At 43.5% G+C, this 24,014-nt stretch overlaps 1 protein-coding gene and 1 long non-coding RNA gene across 4 annotated transcripts in view; one reads left to right on the top strand and one right to left on the bottom strand.

The window, feature by feature from the left end:
• LOC122912218 overlaps positions 1 to 21,701 on the bottom strand; it is a 46,221-nt gene extending 24,520 nt beyond the window's left edge. For 2 of the 3 annotated variants that reach the window (XR_006385569.1, XR_006385571.1), the window contains exons 1-2: positions 21,484 to 21,701; positions 5,832 to 5,940 (exon numbers count right to left, since the gene is read on the bottom strand). This is a non-coding gene — a long non-coding RNA (uncharacterized LOC122912218). Of the gene's footprint in view, positions 1 to 4,432; positions 4,476 to 5,831; positions 5,941 to 21,483 lie in introns of those variants that run through there. The other variant, XR_006385570.1, reaches the window with a different exon arrangement.
• Positions 21,702 to 21,783: 82 nt separating this feature from the next.
• The window catches only part of FDX1 (ferredoxin 1), a 31,508-nt gene continuing 29,277 nt past the window's right edge, over positions 21,784 to 24,014 (top strand). The window contains exon 1 of the mRNA XM_044257685.1: positions 21,784 to 22,050. Within this exon, the coding sequence (XP_044113620.1) occupies positions 21,884 to 22,050 (167 nt within the window). The 5' untranslated portion in view covers positions 21,784 to 21,883. The remainder of the gene's footprint in view (positions 22,051 to 24,014) is intronic.

Genomic DNA, 24,014 nt, shown 5'->3' with positions numbered 1-24,014 from the left:
TGTTCACGTTTTCACCCCATTTTGGCTACACCTCGAGGCAGTTAGCCAATTGCCTCCCGGGGGGCTTCTGTGCAGACTATGGCTGAGGATTTTCCCATCATGGCCTTCTTTCCACTTATTTAAGGAAAATTTGGAGTATGCCAGGGTAATTGTTTTGCATTAAAGCACCATAATTCAGCTCCTTTCTGGACTTTGAAAGTATGAAAGTATGAGTCACTTTTTATATAGCAGTGCTAGGAGATGCAAACCGAGTATTATTTCTAAAAATTTGAGATTTCAAGCTGGGTCTTTTTTTGTATTTGCTTGTTAGTTTTAGTCTTAATTGTGACACTCATACTATTGAAGGAATGAGAGAATTTGAATCACATTTTGTCCTGAGCACTAATGTCACAAGCTGCTTCTCTATTTCACATGATTTCTTTTACATGTGGGTCATTATTGCTCAGTCTTGCTCTCTTCCACTCCTGAATGTCTGTCTCCCACCCACATATACACTTCCATCTCAGGATCCCGGATCCTTCTTTACGGGTGATCTGGATGTTTTTACATTCTACTTTGTTACTTCTCATACCTTCTATGTGTCCCTCTTTGTCTAAGTGTGACTACCTTACACTTGTCCAACACTGGATCCTCCTTCTTGGAATGATATAGTCACAGTCTAATTTTTTGCCTTTTCTTGAGTGTGCCCAGAGAGTGAAGAAAGGAAACAGGTCAGCTGGAAGGAAGCATGAGTTGTGGACAAAGGAGAGGAGGAGGTAGAAAGAGAAGAGCCTACGTCGTCTCCTCTAAATTTGCATCCAGTCTCAGAAAGCATACTTCACTTTGAATTCTATGCAGTGCCTGGCACACAAGCTAAGGTCGGATCGCTAAACTGAGAGCTGCGGGCAATTGCCTGGCCTCTCCTATGTTTCCCCCTTGGCTCTCCTGCGGAAACTTTACAAAATGTTTGTCTCCTGCGCTTGCTTTACAAAATGTTTGTTTATGAAAGTTCTGAGGTGCCAGCAGGGATTTTAGAATCGGAAAGACTTGGTTTTAATTCTCAGCTTTGCTATGGGACCTCGGACAAAGTATATGCCCTCCTGAAGCTTCAGCTTTTCCACAGTAAATGTTTCTCTCATGAGAGAAAAGGGAGAAAACGTATGTGAAAACCTGGGCAAAGTGCTTGGCACTTCATACAACCCAGAATTCCAGTTAATCCGTTTACCAGGTATTTCCCGAATGTTCCCCACTTGCAGAGGCCTGTCTGCAGGGTGCTGGGCACACGGTGGGGGACGGTCAGGTCTGGTGCCCGAGGGCAGGACTTACATTCCAGCAGGAAAAGCAGATAATAATCATGGAAACAAAGTGTAATTACAGAGGTTGGTTAGCCCAGGAGTAAATAAGCGGGGTGCGTGGCTCGGGGGTCGCAGGAGGACCTCTCTCTGTGAGGAAAGCCGCGGAAGGCTTCACTGCCACCCAAAGCATGAGAATGAGCAAGCGGAGCCAAGAGCTGTTCAAGGCAGAGGCACGAACATCGTTGGCTCCGAAAGAGACTGTCCACCTCCCTGGTCAACCAACTGGCAACGGGCGCCAGCACCAGGTGGCCACCTAATGGGCTCTGGGGCTGGAATCCACAGAGGAGTCCCACTTTCAAATCCCTCTTTGTGCGGTTTCGCAACCTGCTAGACTGCTTCCTTTCTACTCTGGCTCCATCTACTGAATGAAAACGACCAGTGCTGCCTAAATTTGTCTATTATGGCTTTGTCCACAATCTTCCAATGAAGTGGAAACAGAATACACTTTCCCTGAACATGGTACTTAGTTTTGACTCTGGCAAGCTCTATTTCCTAGCAGAACAAGTTTAAAGGGATTCTGATCATTCCTTCTGAACACATTTGCTTTTTTTTTTTTTCCCAGTGTCCCTTAATAGTAATTAATTACGTTGGCTAGTGTGGCTTATAGAAGCTGCAACCTTCCATTTTGTTTAAAAGAAAACCACAAGTTTGAAAGGGAGTCACTTATGGGGTACCTGGCTGGCCCAGGCAGTAGAGCATGTGACTCTTGATCTCAGGGTCGTGAGTTTGAGCCCCACATGGATGTAGAGATTACTTAAAAATAAAATATTAATAAAAAATGGAGTCACTTAGTTAAGGGCTCCATGGGAATACATAAACCAAGACTTAACTGTGCCTAAGCTAACTGCAGTTTCAACCCCCAGGCATGTACCCTTTCTTGGCCAACATGAATTTCCTGGTCAGTACTAGGAAATTTACTCATAGAGTTTCTGCTCCCCTTAGGAGGGGTACATTGCCTGAAACAATGTATCCTTTGCTAGTATTTTCCTCTTTTAAAAACCTTTTCTTTTCCGCAGCTCAAAAGAGCTCCTTTCTATTTGCTAGATGGTCTACTGTCCCATTCATGAATCATTCAATAAAGTCAATTTGATCTTTTAACTACTCAGTTAAATTTTTGTTGTTTAACGATTTTCACTGATCCTCAATTACTGTTTTCAATATGCAAAAGTTGCCTTTCTGGCAAACTGCCATTGATAATTGTTACCACTATTAGAATCCCAGGGGCTGACCTGGGTCTTGCACATAGCTAATGTGGCTTTCTGGTCCCTGGGACCTCTCTATTCCAGGGACATCGGGCCCACCAGGCTCTCCACATATTTCTAACACTTGGATTTACATTTCTGGGTGTTTCACTTTACTTCTACCCTCAAGTCTAGGGGTGAGTTTTTTCAGCTCATTAATCCTTTCGGCTAATATTTATTAAATGCTTCCTATGGGCAAACGTTGATTTATTTAATAAATCAAAGGATTTACTGTCGGGGACCACCTCCGGCCGGGAAAATCCCCGCCATTACAAGATGGCGCTTGGCTCATTGCCAGCAAAATACGCTGCAAGTAAACAATGAACGTTCTGGTGAAGCTCGCCTAAAAGAGGACATAGTCATTGGCTGTTTCAAATTTAATCAGCATAGTAACAGGACTCTCATTGGCTCTCCCCATTGCTTGGCCCCTTATTGGTCACCCTGCTCGCTGATTGGTCATGTAAACGTATATAAGTGTGTAGACTTGCGGAAATAAAAAGAGAGAAGATACATCTGAACCGGGGCTTCTTGTCGTCCTTGCGGGTCGAGGGCGACAAATGGTGCCGAGACCCAGGAAATATTAAGAAAAATAGAAAAACCTTGCAAGGGAGAAGTCCACAATAAGAAGCGGGGAAGGGACCACGATTAAAGTGATGGGAATCTTGTACAAGACCGCAATAAGAAGCGGGCGGCCATAGAGCCGGGATTTTCTTAAGGGACCACGATTAAAGTGGTGGGAATCTTGCACAAGACCGCAATAAGAAGCGGGGCAGCCATAGAGCCGGGATTTTCTTAAGGGACCACGATCAAAGTGGTGGGAATCTTGTACAAGACCGCAACAAGAAGCGGGGCGGCCATAGAGCCGGGATTTTCGTAAGGGACCACGATCAAAGTGGTGGGAATCTTGTACAAGACCGCAACAAGAAGCGGGGCGGCCATAGAGCCGGGATTTTCGTAAGGGACCACGATTAAAGTGGTGGGAATCTTGTACAAGACCGCGACAAGAAACGGGGCGGCCATAGAGCCGGGATTTTCTTCCACGGTAAAGCGAGGAGTAAAGGTCGGCTGAATTATATGTGCGTAAAAAGTCAATGTGTTAGTGTCTTTAACGTCCGCGTCTGTTGTCTGTGTGTTCATAATGGGATCTGAAGTATCTGAAGAGCGGTTGGAAGGGTCTTTAAAAGACCTGCTGAAAGCCATGGAACTCCACTAAAAGCAAAAACTGCTCGGGCCTTTTTGAATACAGTGGAAAAGGCGGCTCCATGGTTCCTAGATGAAGGCTTGCTAAACATACCTCAGTGGGACCACCTGTGATCCAGGGTTTGGCCCATGTGAAACCTATTAATGCCTGGGGGGCATATCAACATTTTAAGTTGCCCAGGTGCACCAATAACAGGGTATGGCCACCGGAATGGTCTGGATGTCAGAGTACCTTGCGCTCAGTTTAAATGCATAGCTTTACATTCACTCCACGATCTTTCCCAGTGCTGGAATGTCACAGCCTTCAAGCTGGCTGTGATTACAGAATGTCTCCCGACAGCTCTCCCAGTATTTGCAGGGTGCTTGGTCTGACGCGTGTGCAACCAGCTTCCCTCCCAGAGCTATTTCAAACATTCAGCAATATGTTCCAGTTTACCAAACAATGGGCTGGCACAATTGGTCTTCTTGTCCTCCTTCTTATTGGCATTCTGCTTCTATTCAGAAAAGTTCGCCAATGGAGAACACAGCAGCGAGAGCAGAGCCGAGCTATAGTACAAGCCCTTATGTCAATAGAGGCTGGGACATCTCCCCAGATATGGCTAAGCATGCTAGATCGGTAGTCAAAGACGGGTAAGATAAGTAGAGAAACATACCAACCTAAGACAGGACAGAGATCATCGATATCTTGTGTCTGATGACGGGTAACGATGTTTTCTGCTACTGATGACCTAAGACAGGCACGATCTCTGTCATAAAACAAAAAAGGGGGAGATGTCGGGGACCGCCTCCGGCCGGGAAAATCCCCGCCATTACAAGATGGTGCTTGGCCAGCAAAATACGCTGCAAGTAAACAACGAACGTTCTGGTGAAGCTCGCCTAAAGGAGGACATAGTCATTGGCTGTTTCAAATTTAATCAGCATAGTAACAGGACTCTCATTGGCTCTCCCCATTGCTTGGCCCCTTATTGGTCACCCTGCTCGCTGATTGGTCATGTAAACGTATATAAGTGTGTAGACTTGCGGAAATAAAAAGAGAGAAGATACATCTGAACCGGGGCTTCTTGTTGTCCTTGCGGGCCGAGGGCGACAATTTACTCCACTCTTACTGGGAGTACATTAAAGTTGCTAACCTCCTGAAGAGTATGTTCTGGAAGGTGGGGGAAGGGTAGATACGGAGACAGACAATAAGCAAATAAGTATAAAATGTGTGAGATGGGGGCTCCCCGTGACTCAGTTGGTGGAGTGTCTGCCTTGGGTCAGGTCATGATCCCTGGATCCTGGGATCGAGCCCCTAGCCTGCTTCTCCCTCCCCTTGCTCCTGTGCTCTCGCTTGCTCTCTCCCCCTCTTAAATACATGAATAAAATCTTTAAAAGAAAATGTGTGAGACAGCCAATAAATGCTGTACAGCACAGGAAAGCAGGGAAGAGGACAGAGGGAAGGGGGGTGGGCAGTTGCTATTTATGGTTTGCAAAGGCCTCACTAAAAAAAGTAACCTTTGAAAAGACATATAAAGAAAGTGAGGGAGGGAGGCATGTAGCTGTCTGGAGGGAAAGCCTGATTTCAGGCAGAGGGAATTGCTGATGAAAAGGGGCAGGAAAGAAATAGGTGAGAGGTAGGAAGTGCAGTCAGAGAGGCAGAAGGGACGGGTCCTACCGGGTCTCGTAAAGCCATCGTATCTTAATTTTGCACTGAATGAGCCGGGAAGCCATTCATGTACTCTGAGCAGAGGAACTGTAACTGAACCAACAGGATTTAGCTCGTTGGTGAGTCACATATAGAAACTACACCAGATGGAGTTGTTGGACAAAGAAAAATATTTGCAGCAAGTAAGGGGATCCAGGGAAGAATTTCCAAAGCCGTGCTCCCGTGACTCCTTTTATGTAGGGTTAGGAGGAGTATTTCCTGGAGCCCAGTCATTGTAGGGAGAAGTGTGTGAGGTCACACAAGGACCTTAAGGACACAGGCCTAGAAGTCGCATAAATTGTAGGTTATGTAAATGAGGCTTGTGTTCCTCCTTGGGTGGAGATTTCAGTATGGTAATAAGGTAAAAAGTACCTGTCCATCTCTCCGTGGTCCATCTGGGCAGGTGTGAGTCTGGTGTCGAGCCCAAACTGGTCTGGGTGATCTGGGCTGCTGGAGTGCTCCCTCCAGGGAGGAGTTCCTGCTGAAGGGATAGTTGTGATTTCCATCAGGGTTGCTTTGTGGGGGAGGGGAGTCGGGGGGGGGTCCTCAGTTTGAGGTAAGAGATACATTATGCTGGGAAGAGTTTAAGGAACAATGTGGGACAAAAGTGGGTGGAGATGAGAAGTAAAGGTGAGGCCTTGGGGTCTAGCTGGGGACAGAATGACATCATCTGATAAATTTTTAATAAAATTTGTGTTGAGAAGAAACTATAGGGAGAGCAGATGCAGAAGCAGAGAGGTACAATGGGGGGCCGACTGCAACAATCCAGGCAAGAAAAGATGGTGGTTTGCCTCTAGGGTGGTAGCAGATGGAGGGTTAGAAGTAGCCTAATTTTAATACATCCTAGGGGTAGAAATGATGGGATTTACTGACTGCATGACAGGACGTGGGATGAGAGATTAAGCAAGGCCCCAAGGATAACCGCAAGGTTTTCAGCCTAAGAAAACCAGAGGACTGAGCTGGATATAAAGTTACGCTTTAGCTGTATATAGGTAAATAAAATTTAAAGCCAGGAGCCTGCGTGGGATCTCCCAGCAGAAAGAGGGGAAAATAGAAGGTTTGAGGACTAGTCCTTAAACTGATTGGGGACATTTAGATTTGGGCATATGAGGATAAACCAGCAAAGGAGACAGAGGGACCAGAACCAAGAAATGTGTTCTTGAAAACAAGAGAAGGAAGCATTTACAGAAGAATATTGACATGACAAATGCTGCTTGCTGACCCTGAAGTAAGAGGACTGAAACTTGACAGTGAGAAGGTCACTGTGGAGGTCAGTGATGACCCTGACTCATGAAGTGATGGAGTGGAAGTCTGACTTTAATAATAATAATCCCTCCAAACACACTCAAAAAAACCCTCAAAATGGAACAGAGACCTAAATGTGAGACCTGAAACCATAAAATTTCTAGAAGAAAACAGGCAGTAATATCTCGACATTAGCTGTAGAAACATTTTTCTAGATATGTCTCCTTTGGCAAAGGAAATGAAAACAAAATTAAGTTACTGGGACTACACCAAAATAAAAAGTGTTCACACAGTGAGGAAATCATCAACAACAAAAAGACAGCATACTGAATGGGAGAGGATATCTTCTAATGATATATCAAATAACGGGTTAATATCCGATATATATAAAGAACGTACACAACTCAACACCAAAAAACCAAGTAATCCAATTAAAAAATGGGCAGGGGGGGCGCCTGGGTGGCTCAGTGGGTTAAGCCGCTGCCTTCGGCTCAGGTCATGATCTCAGGGTCCTGGAATCGAGTCCCGCATCGGGCTCTCTGCTCAGCAGGGAGCCTGCTTCCCTCTCTCTCTCTGCCTGCCTCTCCATCTACTTGTGATTTCTCTCTGTCAAGTAAATAAATAAAATCTTAAAAAAAAAAAAATGGGCAAGGGACCTGACCAGACATTTTCCCAAAGACTTACAGATGGCCAATAACACATGAAATGATGCTCAACATCACTCATCATTAGGGAAATGCAAATCAAAACCACAATGAGATATCACCCTTCACCTGTCAGAATGGCTAAAATAAAAAACACAAGAAACAACAGGTGTTGGTGAGGATGCAGAGAAAGAGGAACCCTCGTGCATTGTTGGTGGGAATGCAAACTGGTGCAGCCACTGTGGAAATCAGTATGAAGGTTCTTCATAGATTCAAAATAGAACTACCATAAAATGCAGTAATTCCGCTACTAGGTATTTATCCAAAGGAAATGAAAACACTAACTCAGAAAGTTATATACACCCCTATATTTACTGCAACACTATTTTTAGTAGCCAACATATGGAAACAGTCCAAGTATTCATCCATAGATAAATGGATAAAGAAAATGTAGTGATAGGGGCGCCTGGGTGGCTCAGTCATTAAATGTCTGCCTTTCGCTCGGGTTGTGATCCCAGGGTCCTGGGATCCAGTCCTGCATCAGACTTGCTGCTCAGTGGGGATCCTGCTTCTCCCTCTCCAACTCCCCCCGCTTGTGTTCCCTCTCTTGCTGTCTTCCTCTGTCAAATAAATAAATAAATCTAAAAAAAAAAGGAAATGTAGTGTATATATAGTGTATATAAATATATATGTGGATATATATAACAGAATATTACTCAGCTGCACAATCATTTTAAGATGATTTTAAACATGCAAATGTTTATATGTATATTATATATACTATATACCATATAGGTACAAAATTGATATATTACCGTGTTATATAAAAATTATATATACATAATCATATTACATATAAACATGATTATATATGATATATAATTATGTACAATACTGTAGTATAGAGTATATATGTATAAAATTATATACAGATATATATAATTCATATTTGAGTATTGCATAATTTTTATTATAATATATATTATATATTTATATATCTGAATGAAGTTGGTTTCCTTATGTGAGGAAAATCTTTTCTAACCACCAAATAGACATCAAGGAATATGTTAGCATACACAAAATAATATATATATATATATATATATATGATTTTATTTATTTGAAAGGGTGAGAAAGAAAGAGAACACAAACTAGGGGAGAGGCAGAGGGAGAAGCAGACTCCTTGCTGAGCAGGGAGTCTGACGTGGGTCTTGATTCCAAAGGCACAAGCTTAACTGACTGAGTCACCCAGGTGCCCCCAAATAATTAATATTTATTTATAATCTGTTAGATCCGGTGATGACACCAAAATCATATCTGATTGCACACATGAGATTTTTTTCTCTTCTCCATCCAAACACATTGGGCTATTACCTTTTCTTTGGTGTGCAAAGGTTCACATTGACTGATTTGCAAGTCAAAGCAGGAAAAACTGGTATAGTTAGAGGAAAATCAAGTACATGGAATCTATGAATTATTTAGGGATGGAAAGAGCATGAGATTTAATATAAGAAAATCTAGACTGAATTCTTGACCCATCGCTTGCAGCCTATGTGTCCTTGGGCAAGGTACTCAACCATTCTCGCCCACCTCAGATTTCCATCAGTAAAATAAAAGCAATGATGACGATGACACTCAGGGAGCACATATTAGGTGTCAGGCTAAGTCCTTTACATGTGTTACGTCATCTACTCTTCACATCAACCCTCCGAGGGGAGTATGGCTGTATTCCCAACCTATGGATGAGGAAACAGAGACTTGAGAAGTACTTTGTCCAAGATCACACAGCAAGTAATAAATGAGCAGAGCCTGAAAGTCTAACTCCAGAGCCCGTGATCTTAACTACTACACTGTAGTACTTTATGATCCTATAATGGGATGGTCAAAGTACTTAATATATATTCAAATGCTCAGAGCACTTGACACACGTTTTTACCGCATCAGAAAGGGAATCCCTGTAATTCATGGACAGCATCGCAGTGTAAAGACAGAAGCACTGACGTTGTTCATTAGGGGTCCAGAGAGTCTCGTCCCAGCTTCTCCATAAATTAGCTGAGTGACTGTGACAAGTCACTTAACATCTGGGGTCCAAGTTTTCTCAATGTATACAGATGTTTAAGTACCATTTAGATCCTGCTGGCTAGGAAATGATGCTGTTTTGCCCTTTTAAGCTCTTCTGGATCCAGCTTTCTTTAATGTGCTGGCTCTAAATTTTTTCTCACAGGAGAAATGTTGCATTTTTCTCCTTGCTCCGGCTTCTGAATGCTTTGAGTTCATATACAAGATTATCAAAAAGTGTAACATGCTCAGAAAAATCAGTGAACCATGGAAAGAGGACTCTTGTTTTCTTTTCAAAGATTTGTTTACTTTGTTTTGCTCTGTTTTGAGTAGGTAACACACTGGCATTGTCCAGAAGTTAAAACCCTGTCACGAGGCACACACTGAGGAGTCTTGCTCCCTTTCCTTGACCCTGTCAACCCTATCCCTACTGTTCTGCTTCTTTTTTTCTTATTTATCCTTCTGGGGTTTATCTATACAAGTTCAAGCCATACGAATGCAAATACTTATTCCCCCCGACCTTTTTTTTAAGGGGGAAGCAGGCTCCCTGCTGAGCAGAGAGCCCAATGCAGGGCTCGATTCCAGGACCCTGAGATCATGACCTGAGTCGAAGTCAGAGGCTTTAACCTACTGAGCCACCCAGGCGCCCCTTTTCTCCTCTTTCTTAGACAAAAGATGATACATTATATTCACTCTGTTTTTTTCACTTCACAATACATCTTGGAAATCACTGTGCCTCAGTACACAAAGAGCTTCATTTACCTTTTTTTCAGCTGCGTATTATTCCATTACAGGGTAGTACCATAATTCATTTAATTTTTGAATGAAGGACACTTTTTATATTTTGCTAATACAGACAGTGATGCTAATAAGTAACACTGTGCACACATCATTTTATATTATATAGCTAAACACACAGGACAAACTCCCATGAGTGGGATTCGTGGGTTAAAGGGTAAACGATTTTTGTAATATTATGAATATTATCATATTGCCCTCCACGGAAGTCAGACCATTTTACACACCGACCAGGAGCATAGCAGAGTGCCTGTGCCCCATGGATTCACCAACATCGTGTTGTCAAGTGTTGAATTTTTATTTAACAGACCAATTATCTGTTACAGAAAATGGGAGGCAGAGTGATTTTAATTTGCTCAAAGATGAAGCTTTTAAAATGAGTTGGGAAGTTGAAAAGCTGGTCAAAATTTAAAGCAAGGTTTGATGGAAATGGATTCTTCACAGCAGACCCCAATCTGAGGCTAGACAGCAGAGTAATATTCAGAAACTCCTGTTAAGTGATGACTGACATTGGAAGAGAACAAAAACAATTTTTAGTAACCCAAAGCTGTAAGTCAATCATCTAAGGAAATTTGGCAATTGCTTTCCAGTTACTCAATCTTAATCCAAAGAAATCACTTGCTGCCCTACTGGAGCCTAGCTTTAACCTATCCCACAATACTGTTAACTGATTTTTTTTTTTTTTACTGTTGTTTTTTATTCTAGTCTGGTCTGTGCAGGAACGAAGGGCAAACCAGCCCCAAATATGCCATTGTGGCATGCCGATTATTTCAAGCTTCTTCATTAAAAGACTCAGGATGAAATTTTACTGTCTAAAAGAATTTAGATCGTGGACCTGCTCTAGGAAGAGAACCATCACCATAGATACTCACGTTGTCATATGAACAGGGTATGGTTGGCAGGAAGCAGCCTAGCAAGGTCTGTTTGATCAAAGTCCTCTCTTTGTCTCATTGTTATTGAATGGCCTTGGAAAAACATTTGTTCCCCAAACATTTACTCTTTCTCATCTTCTGGTGGATTGCTTTCTTTGCCTCTGAAATTCCAGACCCCTTACCCCCTTTTCCTTAGTTCAGGATGACATATATATATATATATATATATATATATATATAAATCACTTGACTGTCTTTGGAATCTTATGTCTTTGTGGATTTCCTGTAAAACAAAATTCAACTTGACTTTTTCTTGTTGATCTGTTGCATGTCAGTTTAAATCTTAGATAAGTCAGAAGAACCTTGATAGAGTAAAATCTTTCTTCCCCAACACTAGGATATTAACAACTCCAAATTAAGATCTGCATATTAATTCCAAGGGTGAAATACACATTTAATGTTCTGAACAGACATCACAGAGCAAAAATGGTAGGAACAAGATGAAAAAGAACCGAAGAAACCCCTTTCTACACTGAGTCACTCTCTCTCTTCACACATAATCATGTACACAGGCATGCACACACACACGCACACACACACGCACACACGCGCACACACACACACACACACACACACACACCGGCACGTGCATTTCTTTCAGATTCAAAGAAATGAAAATGTGTAGATTCCATTCTATTTTTTCTCTCAGATCTAAAGGTGAATATGTTCATTTTTGACCGAACATAATATAAAATACATGGTACACTTTCTGTGTTTGTATATTTTAAAAATCACTATACTGAAGGCTATCTGGTATCATTTCTTTTGGTAACACCCTAAACCTTCATTTAATTTAAATGGAAACTTCAAGAAACTTCATTCCTCAATAAAATGGTAATGATGCTGATACCCACCTCACAGGGTTTTTGTGAAGATTAAATAACTCAAAACATGTGAAGCACCTAGAAAAGTATTGGAGTAGAGTAAGCACTCAATAAATGTTAGCTATTACCATATTTATTCTCTTGTAATACATTCCAGTGAGTGCAAAATCTTTGGTAGGCACAATGGTAGGCATAATATATATTACTTCTTTATGTTGAAGAAAATCTTGAAACCTTAATTAATGAACAGTGATCAGAATCAGCCCAGAAGTTAGGAGTGAAACCACTCCTCCAGTGGTTAAAGTTAATGCTGAACTTGTTTGATATTTAAACTCAAACGTGGGAGCAAAATAATGGCCCATCTATATGGCCACTCCCTAATTCTTGGAAACCTGCGAATCTGTTACCTTATATGGCAAAAGGGATTTTTCAGATGTGATTAGAGTTAGGGACCTTGAGAATGGAGGTTATCTTGGATCATCCAGATGGCCCCCAACAAATCACATGAGTTGTTAAAAGCAAAAATTTTTCCTATTGCGGTAAGAGAGAGATATGATAAAGAAAGTTCAGGGAGGGGCACCTGGCTGTCTCAGTCGGAAGAGCATGCAACTCTTGATCTTGGGGTCCTGAGTTCAAGCTCCATGTTGGGGACAGAGATAACTTAAAATAAATAAATAAATGTTTTAAAAGGTAAAGAAAGATTCAAGGGATGTGATGATATCAGGACTCAACCAGCTGACCAGATATTGACTGGTTTCTTGAAGAAGTGAGCCCAAGAATGCAGGTGGGAAATTTTTTTTTTTTTTTTTAAAGGTGCCTGGGTGGCTCAGTAGGCTAAGCACCTGCCTTCAGCTCAGGTGATGATCCCAGGATCCTGGGATGGAATCCTGTGACAGGATCCCTGCTGAGCAGGGACTCTGCTTCTCCCTCTGCCCCTCCCCCTGCTTGTGCTCACTCTCTTGTTCTCACCCTCTCTCAAATAAAGGGGGAGGGGGAACAACTCCAGGTGGCTCCCTAGAAGCCAGAAAAGACAAGGAAACAGATTCTCTCCTGCAGATTCTATAAAGGAATGTGGCCCTGGGAGTCCCATTTCAAATCTGACCTACAGAATAGTAACGTAATCATTTTGATATGGCTGCAAAAGATTACATCAAGGTAGCAATCTTTTGCAAAGACATAGAACTTTTGGCCATTTACTGAGTGTTTTGTACTAAAAAATTTAAAGTGACACATTGTGAATGAATAGTTCCACAAACCATATATTCTCCTGGCTTGGACCCTATGCACAATACGCCAATCTGCTGTTCTACAAACATTTATGATGACTTAGTCCAGGCCTGAGGCTAAAGAAGACTTTTGAGCTATTGGCGAATCAAATGATCTTTGATTTGAGCTATTGGAAAATCAAGTCACTGGTATCACTCAAGGGCAATGCTCAATCTGTCTCTGCTTCACACAGAGGTGTCTAAGTGCACTGAGGGACTTTCATGCCTTGTGAAACTAGATCTTTGGAAACTATTTTGGCAAGAAATAGTTTGGCCCAAATTTCAGAAATTAAAAACATCCTTCACTGCATTTTTTAAAACTGTAGAGTTGAAAGAATTTCTGGCCATTTTCTCCAACTTAAAACTGAATGAAAATGAATTAACATTGTGTAGTGAGTCTTTTTCAATAATAATAGTGTGATTAAAGCACTACCAGTCTATGCTACTGACCGCTACTACAGTATAGTCCTGAAAACAAAATATGCCAACACTGAAGTGTCAGAAGTCTGCAAATATCTCAGGGTAGTTAACATATATGTAAATCCAATTAGAAACTTTCTATCTATTCATTAGATAAAAATATGTATCTTTATTTATATAATACTTTTATTATATAAATATATTTATGTTCATAAATATATGCTACGTTGTTAGATACTTATAAGTTTAGAGTTGCTAGACATTTCAAATTGATTTAAATGCTTAGTATTTTTTTAGTGACCATGTTTATCCTTATAATGCATTTTCCCTGGTCTATTTAATTGGATTTAAATACGTCCCTTTAATTGGACAGCAATAGGGCAAACTATCTTTTGATTGTATTTTTTTATCCTTTTATATCTTTTATAATTTTGATAAATTTCTTCCAAATGTCATAGAATCAGAATATCTGCATCCTCAGCGAAAGTCTACTTCTTCATTGGTGTATTTCATCCATTTACATATTTTCAAGATTTCATTTTATTCTTTTAAAAAAAACATGCTTTAAATGATTTTCTCCCTTCTTTCATTCTTTCTTTTGTAACTTTAAGGATGTATTTATCAGGATCGAGGCTACGCTGCAGTAACAAGAATTCTTCAAGTAAGTATCTTACGCGGCATCGGTGTTAAGTTCTCTCCCGTGCTCTCCCGTGAAGCGTTTCAGGAGTGGGCTGGGCTCGCGAGCAAGGACTGCAGCACCGACGCTGGGAGGCAACTCTGCCACACGCGGTCTCCGGGAACCCAGGCTGGCAGACCCGCTCTGACCGTCTGTCATCTCTAAGATTTAGCTTCTGTGTTCGCATCTCACGTGATCATCCTGGTTGTTGCCATTTTGCAGCCCGTGGGAGAGGAAAGTGGACAGAAGGGAAAACACAGAGCTTCCCCTTAAAAAGGCTACCTGGTTGCACACATCACTTCTACCTGCAGGGCTTTAGCAAAAGCTGTTACAGGGACACCCGCACCTGCACAAGCAGCTGGGAAGTGCGGCCTCCGGCTTGTGAGACATGTGTTCAGCTAAAACACAAGATATCCTGTTACTGAAAAGAAAGGGAGAGAAGATTGCGTCGGTAACACTTTTGGTCTTATTACTAATTACATGCCAGTTCAATAACGAATTCTACCTTGCTCTTATTTTTCTCTTCTCATGAGATCATAGTTGGTGTTATTATTTTACAACCAGTTATTACTTAAGATTTACCCACATGGTAGCTGATTTTCTGCTTATCATTTCTTCTTGCCTCTTAGTCCTTCCTTTTGGGTTCAAGTTCACTGTTCTCGAAGAACACTATATTAGCTGTCTATTGCTGCCTAACAAATTGCTCCAAAGTGGAATGAACAGGAACCACATTTATTTTCTGTTTCTGGATCTGGAGCGGCTAGGCTGGGCCCTCTGCTTCAGAGCCTCAGAGGCCATGGTCGAGGTGCTGGGTGGGTACACAGTCACATGAAGCCTCCACTGAGGAAGGAGCTGCCTCCCAGCTCACACAAATGGCTGCTGACAGGATTCCCGTCTTTACAACTGGATAACTGGATGAAGGTCTCAGTTCCTTGCTGGCTGTTGGCTAGAGGCTGTCGTCAGTTCTTTGCCATGTGAGTGTCCCCAACATGGCAGCTTCTTCACCAAAGCATGTAAACAAGGAAGGCAACAGAGGAAGAGAACCAGCAAGTCGCAATTCACAGTCTCTGGAAACATAAGGCACAAAGGACACTGCATCATTTCTGCTGTGTTCTATTTGTCAGAAGCGATCACCAGGTCTGGCCTGCTCGGGGGCGGGGGTGGAGGGTGGGGGGGTGGGTGGGGGTCACACTTCCGTGGGAACGCCAGCAGGTGGGGTCGCAGAGCCGTGTGGGAAGCTGCCTACTAAACGCCCTCCTTGTAGCGGTTCTTTCAGGGAGTCTGACAGCAGGAGCTCTATTAATTTTTGTTGGTGTAAAAAGGTCTTACACATCTTCATTTCAGTCTCATTCTCTTTCCTCTGGGAATCCAAACAGAAGTGTGCTAGACCATGTGATATCATCCAACAGCCCAATGATGCCATGGTCTTATGGTTTTCTAGTCTTTTTTATCTTTGAATGTCATTCTGGAAACTTTCTATTGCTGTGTTTTCAGGTTCACTGATCTTTGCTTCTGCAGTGTTACTGACCTCTGACCTTTGTATATTTACACATTTATGACACTTCCACATGGTTCACCATCAGAGGAAAAACAGCATGGAAATCTGATAATATTTAAACCAAGTAATACAGAAAATATCACGTTTCAAACTCTTTGACACAACCAAACACACTACTTAGAGGAAACTTAAATACTGCAAGAAATTAAATACTTCTTATAAAAACCAAACTGAAAATTAATAAACTAAATATCTAGATGAAGAAGTTAGAAAAAGAAAAAACAGGTAAATCCCAAGAATGCAGAAAGAAACAAATCATAAAGATAAATGAATAAGGGCCCCTGGAAGTCTCAGTATGTTAAGTACATGATTCTTGATCTCGGATTTGAGCTTCACACTAGGTGTAGAGACCACTTAAAAATAAAGGATAAGATTAGAAAGCAAAGATATAGCACAGGACAATCAGGCCAAAGCTGTTATCTGAGAAGACCAATAAACAAACTCTTGCTATGATTATTCACAGAGAAAAGACTCAAAATAATATAAGAAATACAAAAGACTCAGAATATAATATAAAAATTATGAAATGTAGTTATAGCAGAAAAATTTTAAAAAGATAACACTAGGGAAAAAGTTTATGCCAACACATTTTGAAAATTTAGGTGAAATATACTATTTATTAGAAAATTTTAACTTTTTTAAAAGTGGGGAGGGCAGGGGCGCATGGGTGGCTCAGTGGGTTAATAAGCCTCTGCCTTCGGCTCAGGTCATGATCTCACAGTCCTGGAATCAAGCCCCGTATCAGGCTCTTTGCTCAGTGGGGAGCCTGCGTCTTCCTCTCTCTCTGCCTGCCTCTCTGCCTACTTGTGATCTCTGTCTGTCAAATAAATACATAAAATCTTGGGGTGCCTGGGTGGCTCAGTGGGTTGGAGCCTCTGCCTTCGCCTCAAGTCATGATCTCAGGGTCCTGGGATCGAGCCCCGCATCGGGCTCTCTGCTCAGCGGGGAACCTGCTTCCTCCTCTCTCTCTCTGCCTGCCTCTCTGACTACTTGTAATCTGTCTGTCAAATAAATAGAATCTTTAAAAACAATACATACATAAAATCTTTAAAATAAGTAAAGAGGGGAGGGCAGAGAAAGAATCTTAAGCAGGTTGCATGCCCAGTGTGAAGCCTGACGAGGGGCTCAATCTCACAACCCTGAGATCGTGATTTTGAGCTGAAATCAGGAGTCAGATGCTTAACGAACTGAGCCACCCAGGTGCCCCAAAAGATTATAACTTTTTAAAACAAGCTTTTTTTTTTTTTTTTAAAAGATTTTATTTATTTATTTGACAGAGAGAAATTACAAGTAGATGGAGAGGCAGGTAGAGAGAGAGAGAGGGAAGCAGGCTCCCTGCCGAGCAGAGAGCCCGATGCGGGACTCGATCCCAGGACCCTGAGATCATGACCTGAGCCGAAGGCAGCGGCTTAACCCACTGAGCCACCCAGGCGCCCCTAAAACAAGCTTTTGAATAAAGAGAGAACATGAATAAACTCTAAGTATAGCAAATGAATAAAGGGAAACATTAAAGTATTTATCCTGCGTTTCCCATACAGGTTCTACTTCAGATCTGTCTGTAGGAGTATGGAGGCCAATTTGTCTATAGGAGTAGGATGCTTGATCAATGGAGAAGGAACGACAGGATTAGAACACCTGCATTTTGCAACCCCAAGTGAATTAATTATTCATCACGAGCGGCTAAAAGACCAAAAAAAAAAAAAGAAAAGACAACCAACTATTAACATTTGAAGGACATATTAAAAAGTTAAAAAGTATAAAAAAAGTAATCTTAACAAAGAAACAGGACCGGAAACTGACCGAGTCACTTGATCCAAGCCTTACTTGCATATAACAGTTAAAGTTGAAGCTGTGACAGAGGGATTTCTAGTGTGTAAGGCTCCCAAAGGCACCTATGTCAAAGAATGGTTCCTCCAAGGATTGGGGTCCTGGAGGCCAGCTCTAAGTCAGCCGGGTTCAGGCAGCCAACAGAACCTGCGGGGAAGAAGGGCACAATGCGGGACCGATAGGCAGTAGAAGGCAGAGATTGAGGGGAGTTGTGTGTCCAGCTGAGCAGTTTGCTTTAGTCTGTTAATAAATGGGGATGAATTGTCATTCAAGGATCTTCATTAAGAAAGTAACACAATCATATCAGTATTTTTTTAACGATTTTATTTATTTGTCAGAGCGAGAGTGCGAGTGCACAAGCAGGGGGAGTGGCAGAGGGAGAGGGAGAAGCAGGGTGTGATACGGGGCTCCGTCCCAGGACTCTGGGATCACAACATGAGCCAAGGCAGATACTTAACCAACTGAGCCACCCAGGTGTCACAATCAGTCTTTTAATGGCATCAGCCTCCTAGCAGTACGCAGGATGTTTTAGAGCAAGACAAGACTACAGACAGGAAGATCAATTAATTTAAATACCAATTATATCTTTAAATTTAGGAAACACACCAATATCATCAGCCTTAGCAATAAATACCTGGGGGTAGAGTAATTTATTGGGGTGAAATACACACAGATTGCATTTTGCACTCCTTTTAAAATTCAGAGTACTGCTGACCTTATCCCTAAATTATGCGGGCCGTGTAGAATCTTAAGCATCTACTATTGAATACAGTCACATTTACATATAACATGTAAATAAATATTAATGACATATGATAAACTGGGGCACTGGGGTGGCTCAGTCAGTTACCTGTCTGACTCCAGATTTCGGCTCAGGTCATGATCTCAGAGTTATGAGATCAAGCCCCATGTCGGGCTCTGCACTAGGTAGGGAGCCTGCTTGAGATTCTCTGTCTTTCTCTGCCCCTCACTCTCGCTGTCCCTCTCTCTCTGTCTCAAAAAAAAAAAAAAAGAACATATACACACACACAATAAAATTATATATGTAAATATTTAATAAATATAATAGAAATAAAAATATCATTTTTTGTGTTTATGCCCTGGACTTGGGAAGAGGAAGCAGGAAGACCTAGATTTAAACTTTGGATCTACAACTCACAAGCGGTATGATTCCAAGAAAGCCACCACTGGACACCTCAGTTTCATCTGTAAAATAAGAGGGCAGGAAGGATTTTATTTACTGCTGTGTCTCTAGTACTAGCTTGGTGATCAATGTACTGCTTATGTCAATAAATAGTTTTTGATCAAAGGCACTTATTGATTAAAGGCATGTCTACTCTACAGGGTAGCTGTGATCAGGAAATGAGATACACACTGTGAAAGTTCCTAATACAGCTCTTAACGGGGACATTATTAAACGGCTGCTTTGTGCCCGGCAATGGGCCGGGTGCTGGGAATATGAAGATGACTAAGGCAGCATCCTGACTTTGGGGGGGCTTCTGTTTAGAGGGGCTCCATAAAGTAGGTGCAATGTGGCACACGGTACCACGAAGTGCAGAACAGGTACTCAACAAACACCGAATCTGAATTTTTATGACACGTTTCAGTTTGCGAAGCCCCCTCATGAACGTTATTCTATTTGAAATAACAGGTACTGTCAGTTTTACAAGAACAGACAGAGGGCTTAGGCAACATTATCTGTTGGGATAAACAGGCACAACTTCATGGGAAAAACAGAATTTGAAAAGAGCTTCAAAATTCTGACAGGAGTGAAAGATGGCAGGATGCAAGGTTCTTTTGTTTTGTCTTGTTTTGTTTTTTAAATAGACTGCATGCCCAAGTGGTGCTTAAACTCATGGCCCTGAAATTAGGAGTCATCTGCTCTAAGGACTGAGCCAGCCAGGTGCCCGGGGATGGGAGTTTTCTTTTAATTTATATTTATGGGAGAGAAAAAGGGAGAGAAAGAGAGAGCAAGCAAGCACCGGTGGAGGATGGGAGAGGGAGAAGTAGACTCCCCGCCGAGCAGGGAGCCTGAAGCAAGGCTCAATCCCAGGACCCCAGGATCATGAGCCAAAGACAGATGCCCAACCTACTGAGCCACCCAGGAGTCCCAGGAGTTTTATAAGATGGACAAATACATAAGCAAAAGCTCTTCCTCAGTAATTCCATATTGCTTTTTATTTTTTATTTTTTATTTTTTTTTAAAGATTTTATTTATTTATTTGACAGAGAGAGATCACAAGTAGGCAGAGAGGCAGGCAGAGAGAGAGAGGAGGAAGCAGGCTCCCTGCTGAGCAGAGAGCCCGATGCAGGACTCGATCCCAGGACCCTGAGATCATGACCTGAGCCGAAGGCAGCGGCTTAACCCACTGAGCCACCCAGGCGCCCTCCATATTGCTTTTTAAATCTGTGTTCAGAGACCACATGTTTATAAATCCCCTCTATAATCCTGCTGAATAGATATTTGTAATCTTTGGGATCAAGCCTTACCCATCTTTGAAAATCTGGAGAACATTATTGCCATCTTTAATTTTCATGTAACTGCTTCATGAATTGTCATGATAGTACTAACAGAAATTACACAACATTCACTTATTCACAAATATTTATTGCCCACTTGATATGCTCCAGGCCCTGTGGCTGGTAGCATGGGGGTTACTAAGAGGAACAACGTATACACACTACCACACGTGCCATAACCCAGCTGAACTAGATTTCTTGACAGAAGAAAGTCTGTGCTCCCCGCCCCTCCCATTTTCTTCCTACAGATGAATTCATCTCAGTCTGAAGATTTGATCTTATATACAAAAAAACTTAACTGTTCTTTTACAACCTTCTCTTTCCGACTAACTTGTCTGGGTTTGTGGTCCCTTTCCAGCCTGAAAATTTCTCTCTTTATGGTAAGATTTAGGCAATTTGGGAGCCAAATGACTGCCTTCTCTCTGCCATCAGGTTCAAGGCCCAGCACACAGTGTCTCGAGAAACTTTACTCAGGTCTAGACTTCCTTGTTCTGAATATTTTTAAAAGTATTTTAAAATTTTAAAATATTTAATAACTATTTAATTCATTGAATTAATTTAAAAGTATCTTTTATTGTGTGTAGCCCATCCGCAATATCCACTTGACTTTGACCTTTGGCATCTTTAAAGATGGCTTTAGGGAGGGGGGCCCAGGAAGCTATCACATTAAAATGTGTGACGCATTATGCCATTCCTTGTACTTTTTTTTTTTTTCTGTAACCCTCAGAATGGCCCTGGAGACTGGAACATCTTATCAGTGTTTAAGTGTTTTGGTGGAAACTCTGATCCTTGACAATAATTCCCCCAAGGTCTCAGAGCTCAGGAGTGGCAGACCTTGGATTTGAACATCGCTATTTCTGACCTCAAAGCCCACGTTCTTTCCACCACAACGTATCAATCATGATAACGGGTATTTTTAAGTTCATCTTTCTTGCATTTTGTAGAAGCCCTTAAAAAAAACACAGTTTTTCATCAAAAGGTTTCCAAACTCATGGATTTCATGGGCTGAACGAGCATTTATTGATCCTGAATTATTACCGGCTTTCTCCAGTATCCCTTTATAATCATAACTGCTCCTCTGTGTATCACGTCTGCTGGCATTGTGAATTTTCCTACTGTCCTCGTTTGACAATGCCCAGAGTTCCCTTTTTTCCCTAACCTGAACTCCAGGATGATAATCGCCCACACTGGGTTTTGTTCTGTTTTGAACGGGGAGAAGGCGAGAGAAGGGTGAAATAGCAGCGGTGGTTTCCTTACCTGCCGGTCCATCTACGGTATCTTCCCGTGCGACGTCGCCGGCCTCTCCCGGCTGCGGCTTCCGGCGCGCCCACCGCGGTCGGAGCCGCAAGGTGCAGGCCAACCTGGTCGGGAGGGGCGGCGCCCCCGCGCTCAGCCCCGCCCCCGACAAGCCACACCCGCCCGGGAGGCGTGGGAACGGGCGGGAGGAGGCGCTGCACTCGGGGTGCCGCCGGGTTTATAGGTCACCCGGAAGGCGCGCGCAGCCCGCGGCCGCCGCACCGAGCAGGCCCTCGCCGGGACCGCAGCCGCCGCGCTCCTCCCCGCGGACCCCCGGGCGTCCGGCGCCGGCGCGGCGGCCTGTTCGCACTCGCCGAGCCGACCGCTGCCGTCGCTTCCGGTCGTTACGTGACCACCGGCTATGGCCGCCGCGGGGGGCGCCCGGCTCCTGCGCGCCGCCTCCGCGGCCCTGGGCAGCGCGGCCCGTCGCTGGCTGCTCGTCACCGGACCCCGCGCGGCCCCCGGCCGGGGCGGCAGCGCGGGGGGGCTGCCCGGGACGCTGAGCGTGTCGACGCCGGCGCGGAGCAGGTGAGACGCGGCGTGCGCATGCGGGCGGGGGTCCCGGGCACCGGGGCGGGGCGGCGTGGGCTTCCTCGTTCCGCTTCTTCTGCTCAGGCGCCTGCGTCCCGGGGGCTGTCAGCGATCGCTCGCCGTTTGGCCCGCCCGGGCCGTAGCGCTTCTGCGGGCCTGTCTCCCCTGTGTCCCGTCGACGCCTGCGGGAATCGGGGCCGCGGGACCCAGGCTCTCCTGTTCCCCGCGCCTCCCGGGGTCCTCTAGAAAGCCGTGCGCTTTGCCGCCGCCCGCTCCCGGGGTTTGCCTGGGCGCTGACCTTTGATTTGACCGGAGCCTGCAGTGACCTTCATAAGATGCTCCCCACGGATGTCCTGGCCAGCAGTTTTCGTCCTGGGCCTTTCCCCCGCCCTGTTGGGACATTCTGTTTCCAGTTCTCTGGCAGAGGAATGAATGTCTGTTTGGAAAACACCCACTCTGTTCCCGGTACCGCCCTGACCGCTCTCTCCGAGCTGGTACGGGGCTAAAAGGCTCTGCCTTGGGTTGGCAAGGCAGGGTTTTAAACTGGCCTTAATGCCTAACTTCCTTCATCCTGTAGGCCTCAGTTTCCCCATTTATAAATGGGGCATAGCACTAGTGTAGGCGTCGTACGGTTATTTGAAGACTAAGTCAGGTAGTACAGGTAGTTTTGTGCCTCGCAAACGGGGGAGGGCTCAGGGGAGGCCACCCGTGAACTGTAGCTACTGAGGCCCACAGTGTTGTGTTGTGTATTAAATGTTGAAGTGAAAAGATTTCCCCCCAATATGGTGAAGTTTTATATTCTTGGGCATGTTGGTTTTTCAAAGACACAGCCCCCTGCGATGTCCTAGAATTAAAATGTACTCATCATTTCAGAGTGCAGCAGTGTGGTGGGGCCGTGTGTGATGCAGGTCTTTGCTGTCCCCCAGCAGGATGCAAGAACTGGAGGCAGAGTGTTGTCCACTGCCTTATCTGGTTTCTTTTTTTTTAAGATTTTATTTATTTGACAGACAGAGATTACAAGTAAGCAGAGAGGCAGGCAGAGAGAGAGAGGAGGAAGCAGACTCCCCACTTGAGCAGAGAGCTCGATGCGGGGCTCGATCCCAGGACCCTGGGATCATGACCTGAGCAGAAGGCAGAGGCTTTAATCCACTGAGCCACCTAGGCGCCCCTATCTGGTTTCTTCTTGATAAGGTCCCCGAGAACAGAGACTAGGACTTAATCATCTTGTCCCCTTTAATCCTGTTAGGTAGAGTGTGCTCAATAAATTTTTGTTTCGTTGACTGTGGGGGAGATAATGGAGAAGGCAAGCCAGATTACTTTGTCCCTGTTTCCTTGACCTCTCTACATGCGTGTGTCTTGCTTTCTGCTTTGGATGCATTCTCGAAAAATCGTGTATAAATTGGGACATATATCGAACATATTTGCAAAACCAGTATTTAAAGGGAACACGAATGCTTTTGTAAATGGGAATTATCTCCCCTATACTTACTAAGTTTGAACTTGCTTAGGCAAATTGTCTTAGAAGGAAGCACATCTGTTCTATTCCCTCATAATCCTCCTTTCCCCACCTTGGCCCTGTTTTAGTGGATGGCCTTGTGCCTCATATCGCAGACTTTGGAGCTACAGCTAGATTTTCCAAGTCTTACTATCTGAGGCTTGTGTTTTCCAGTTTGGATATGACTAACCACATGTGGCTATTTAAGATAACTTATGTTAAATTCAGTGAAAAGATTCAGCATTCCAGTTGCCCTGGCCGCATGTCAAGTACTCAGCAGCCGCGTGGGGCCAGCAGCTACTGTATTGGATGCCGCAGGTACAGAACATCTCTGCTGGTGCAAATACGTTCCTCTGACACAGCAACCCAGAGGCTGTAGTTCCGTCTCGGGAAGTTGTGCGTGTAGCTAAGTTACCAATAACAGAGTTGAAAAACTACTTTTGCTCCAAAATACCCTGACACAATA

The sequence above is a fragment of the Neovison vison genome, chromosome 7, assembly GCF_020171115.1.
Source record: "Neovison vison isolate M4711 chromosome 7, ASM_NN_V1, whole genome shotgun sequence".
In the NCBI taxonomy this organism is placed as follows: Eukaryota; Metazoa; Chordata; class Mammalia; order Carnivora; family Mustelidae; genus Neogale; species Neogale vison.
Note: the sequence above shows the minus strand (reverse complement) of the source record. Positions and strands in the feature narration are given on the sequence as shown.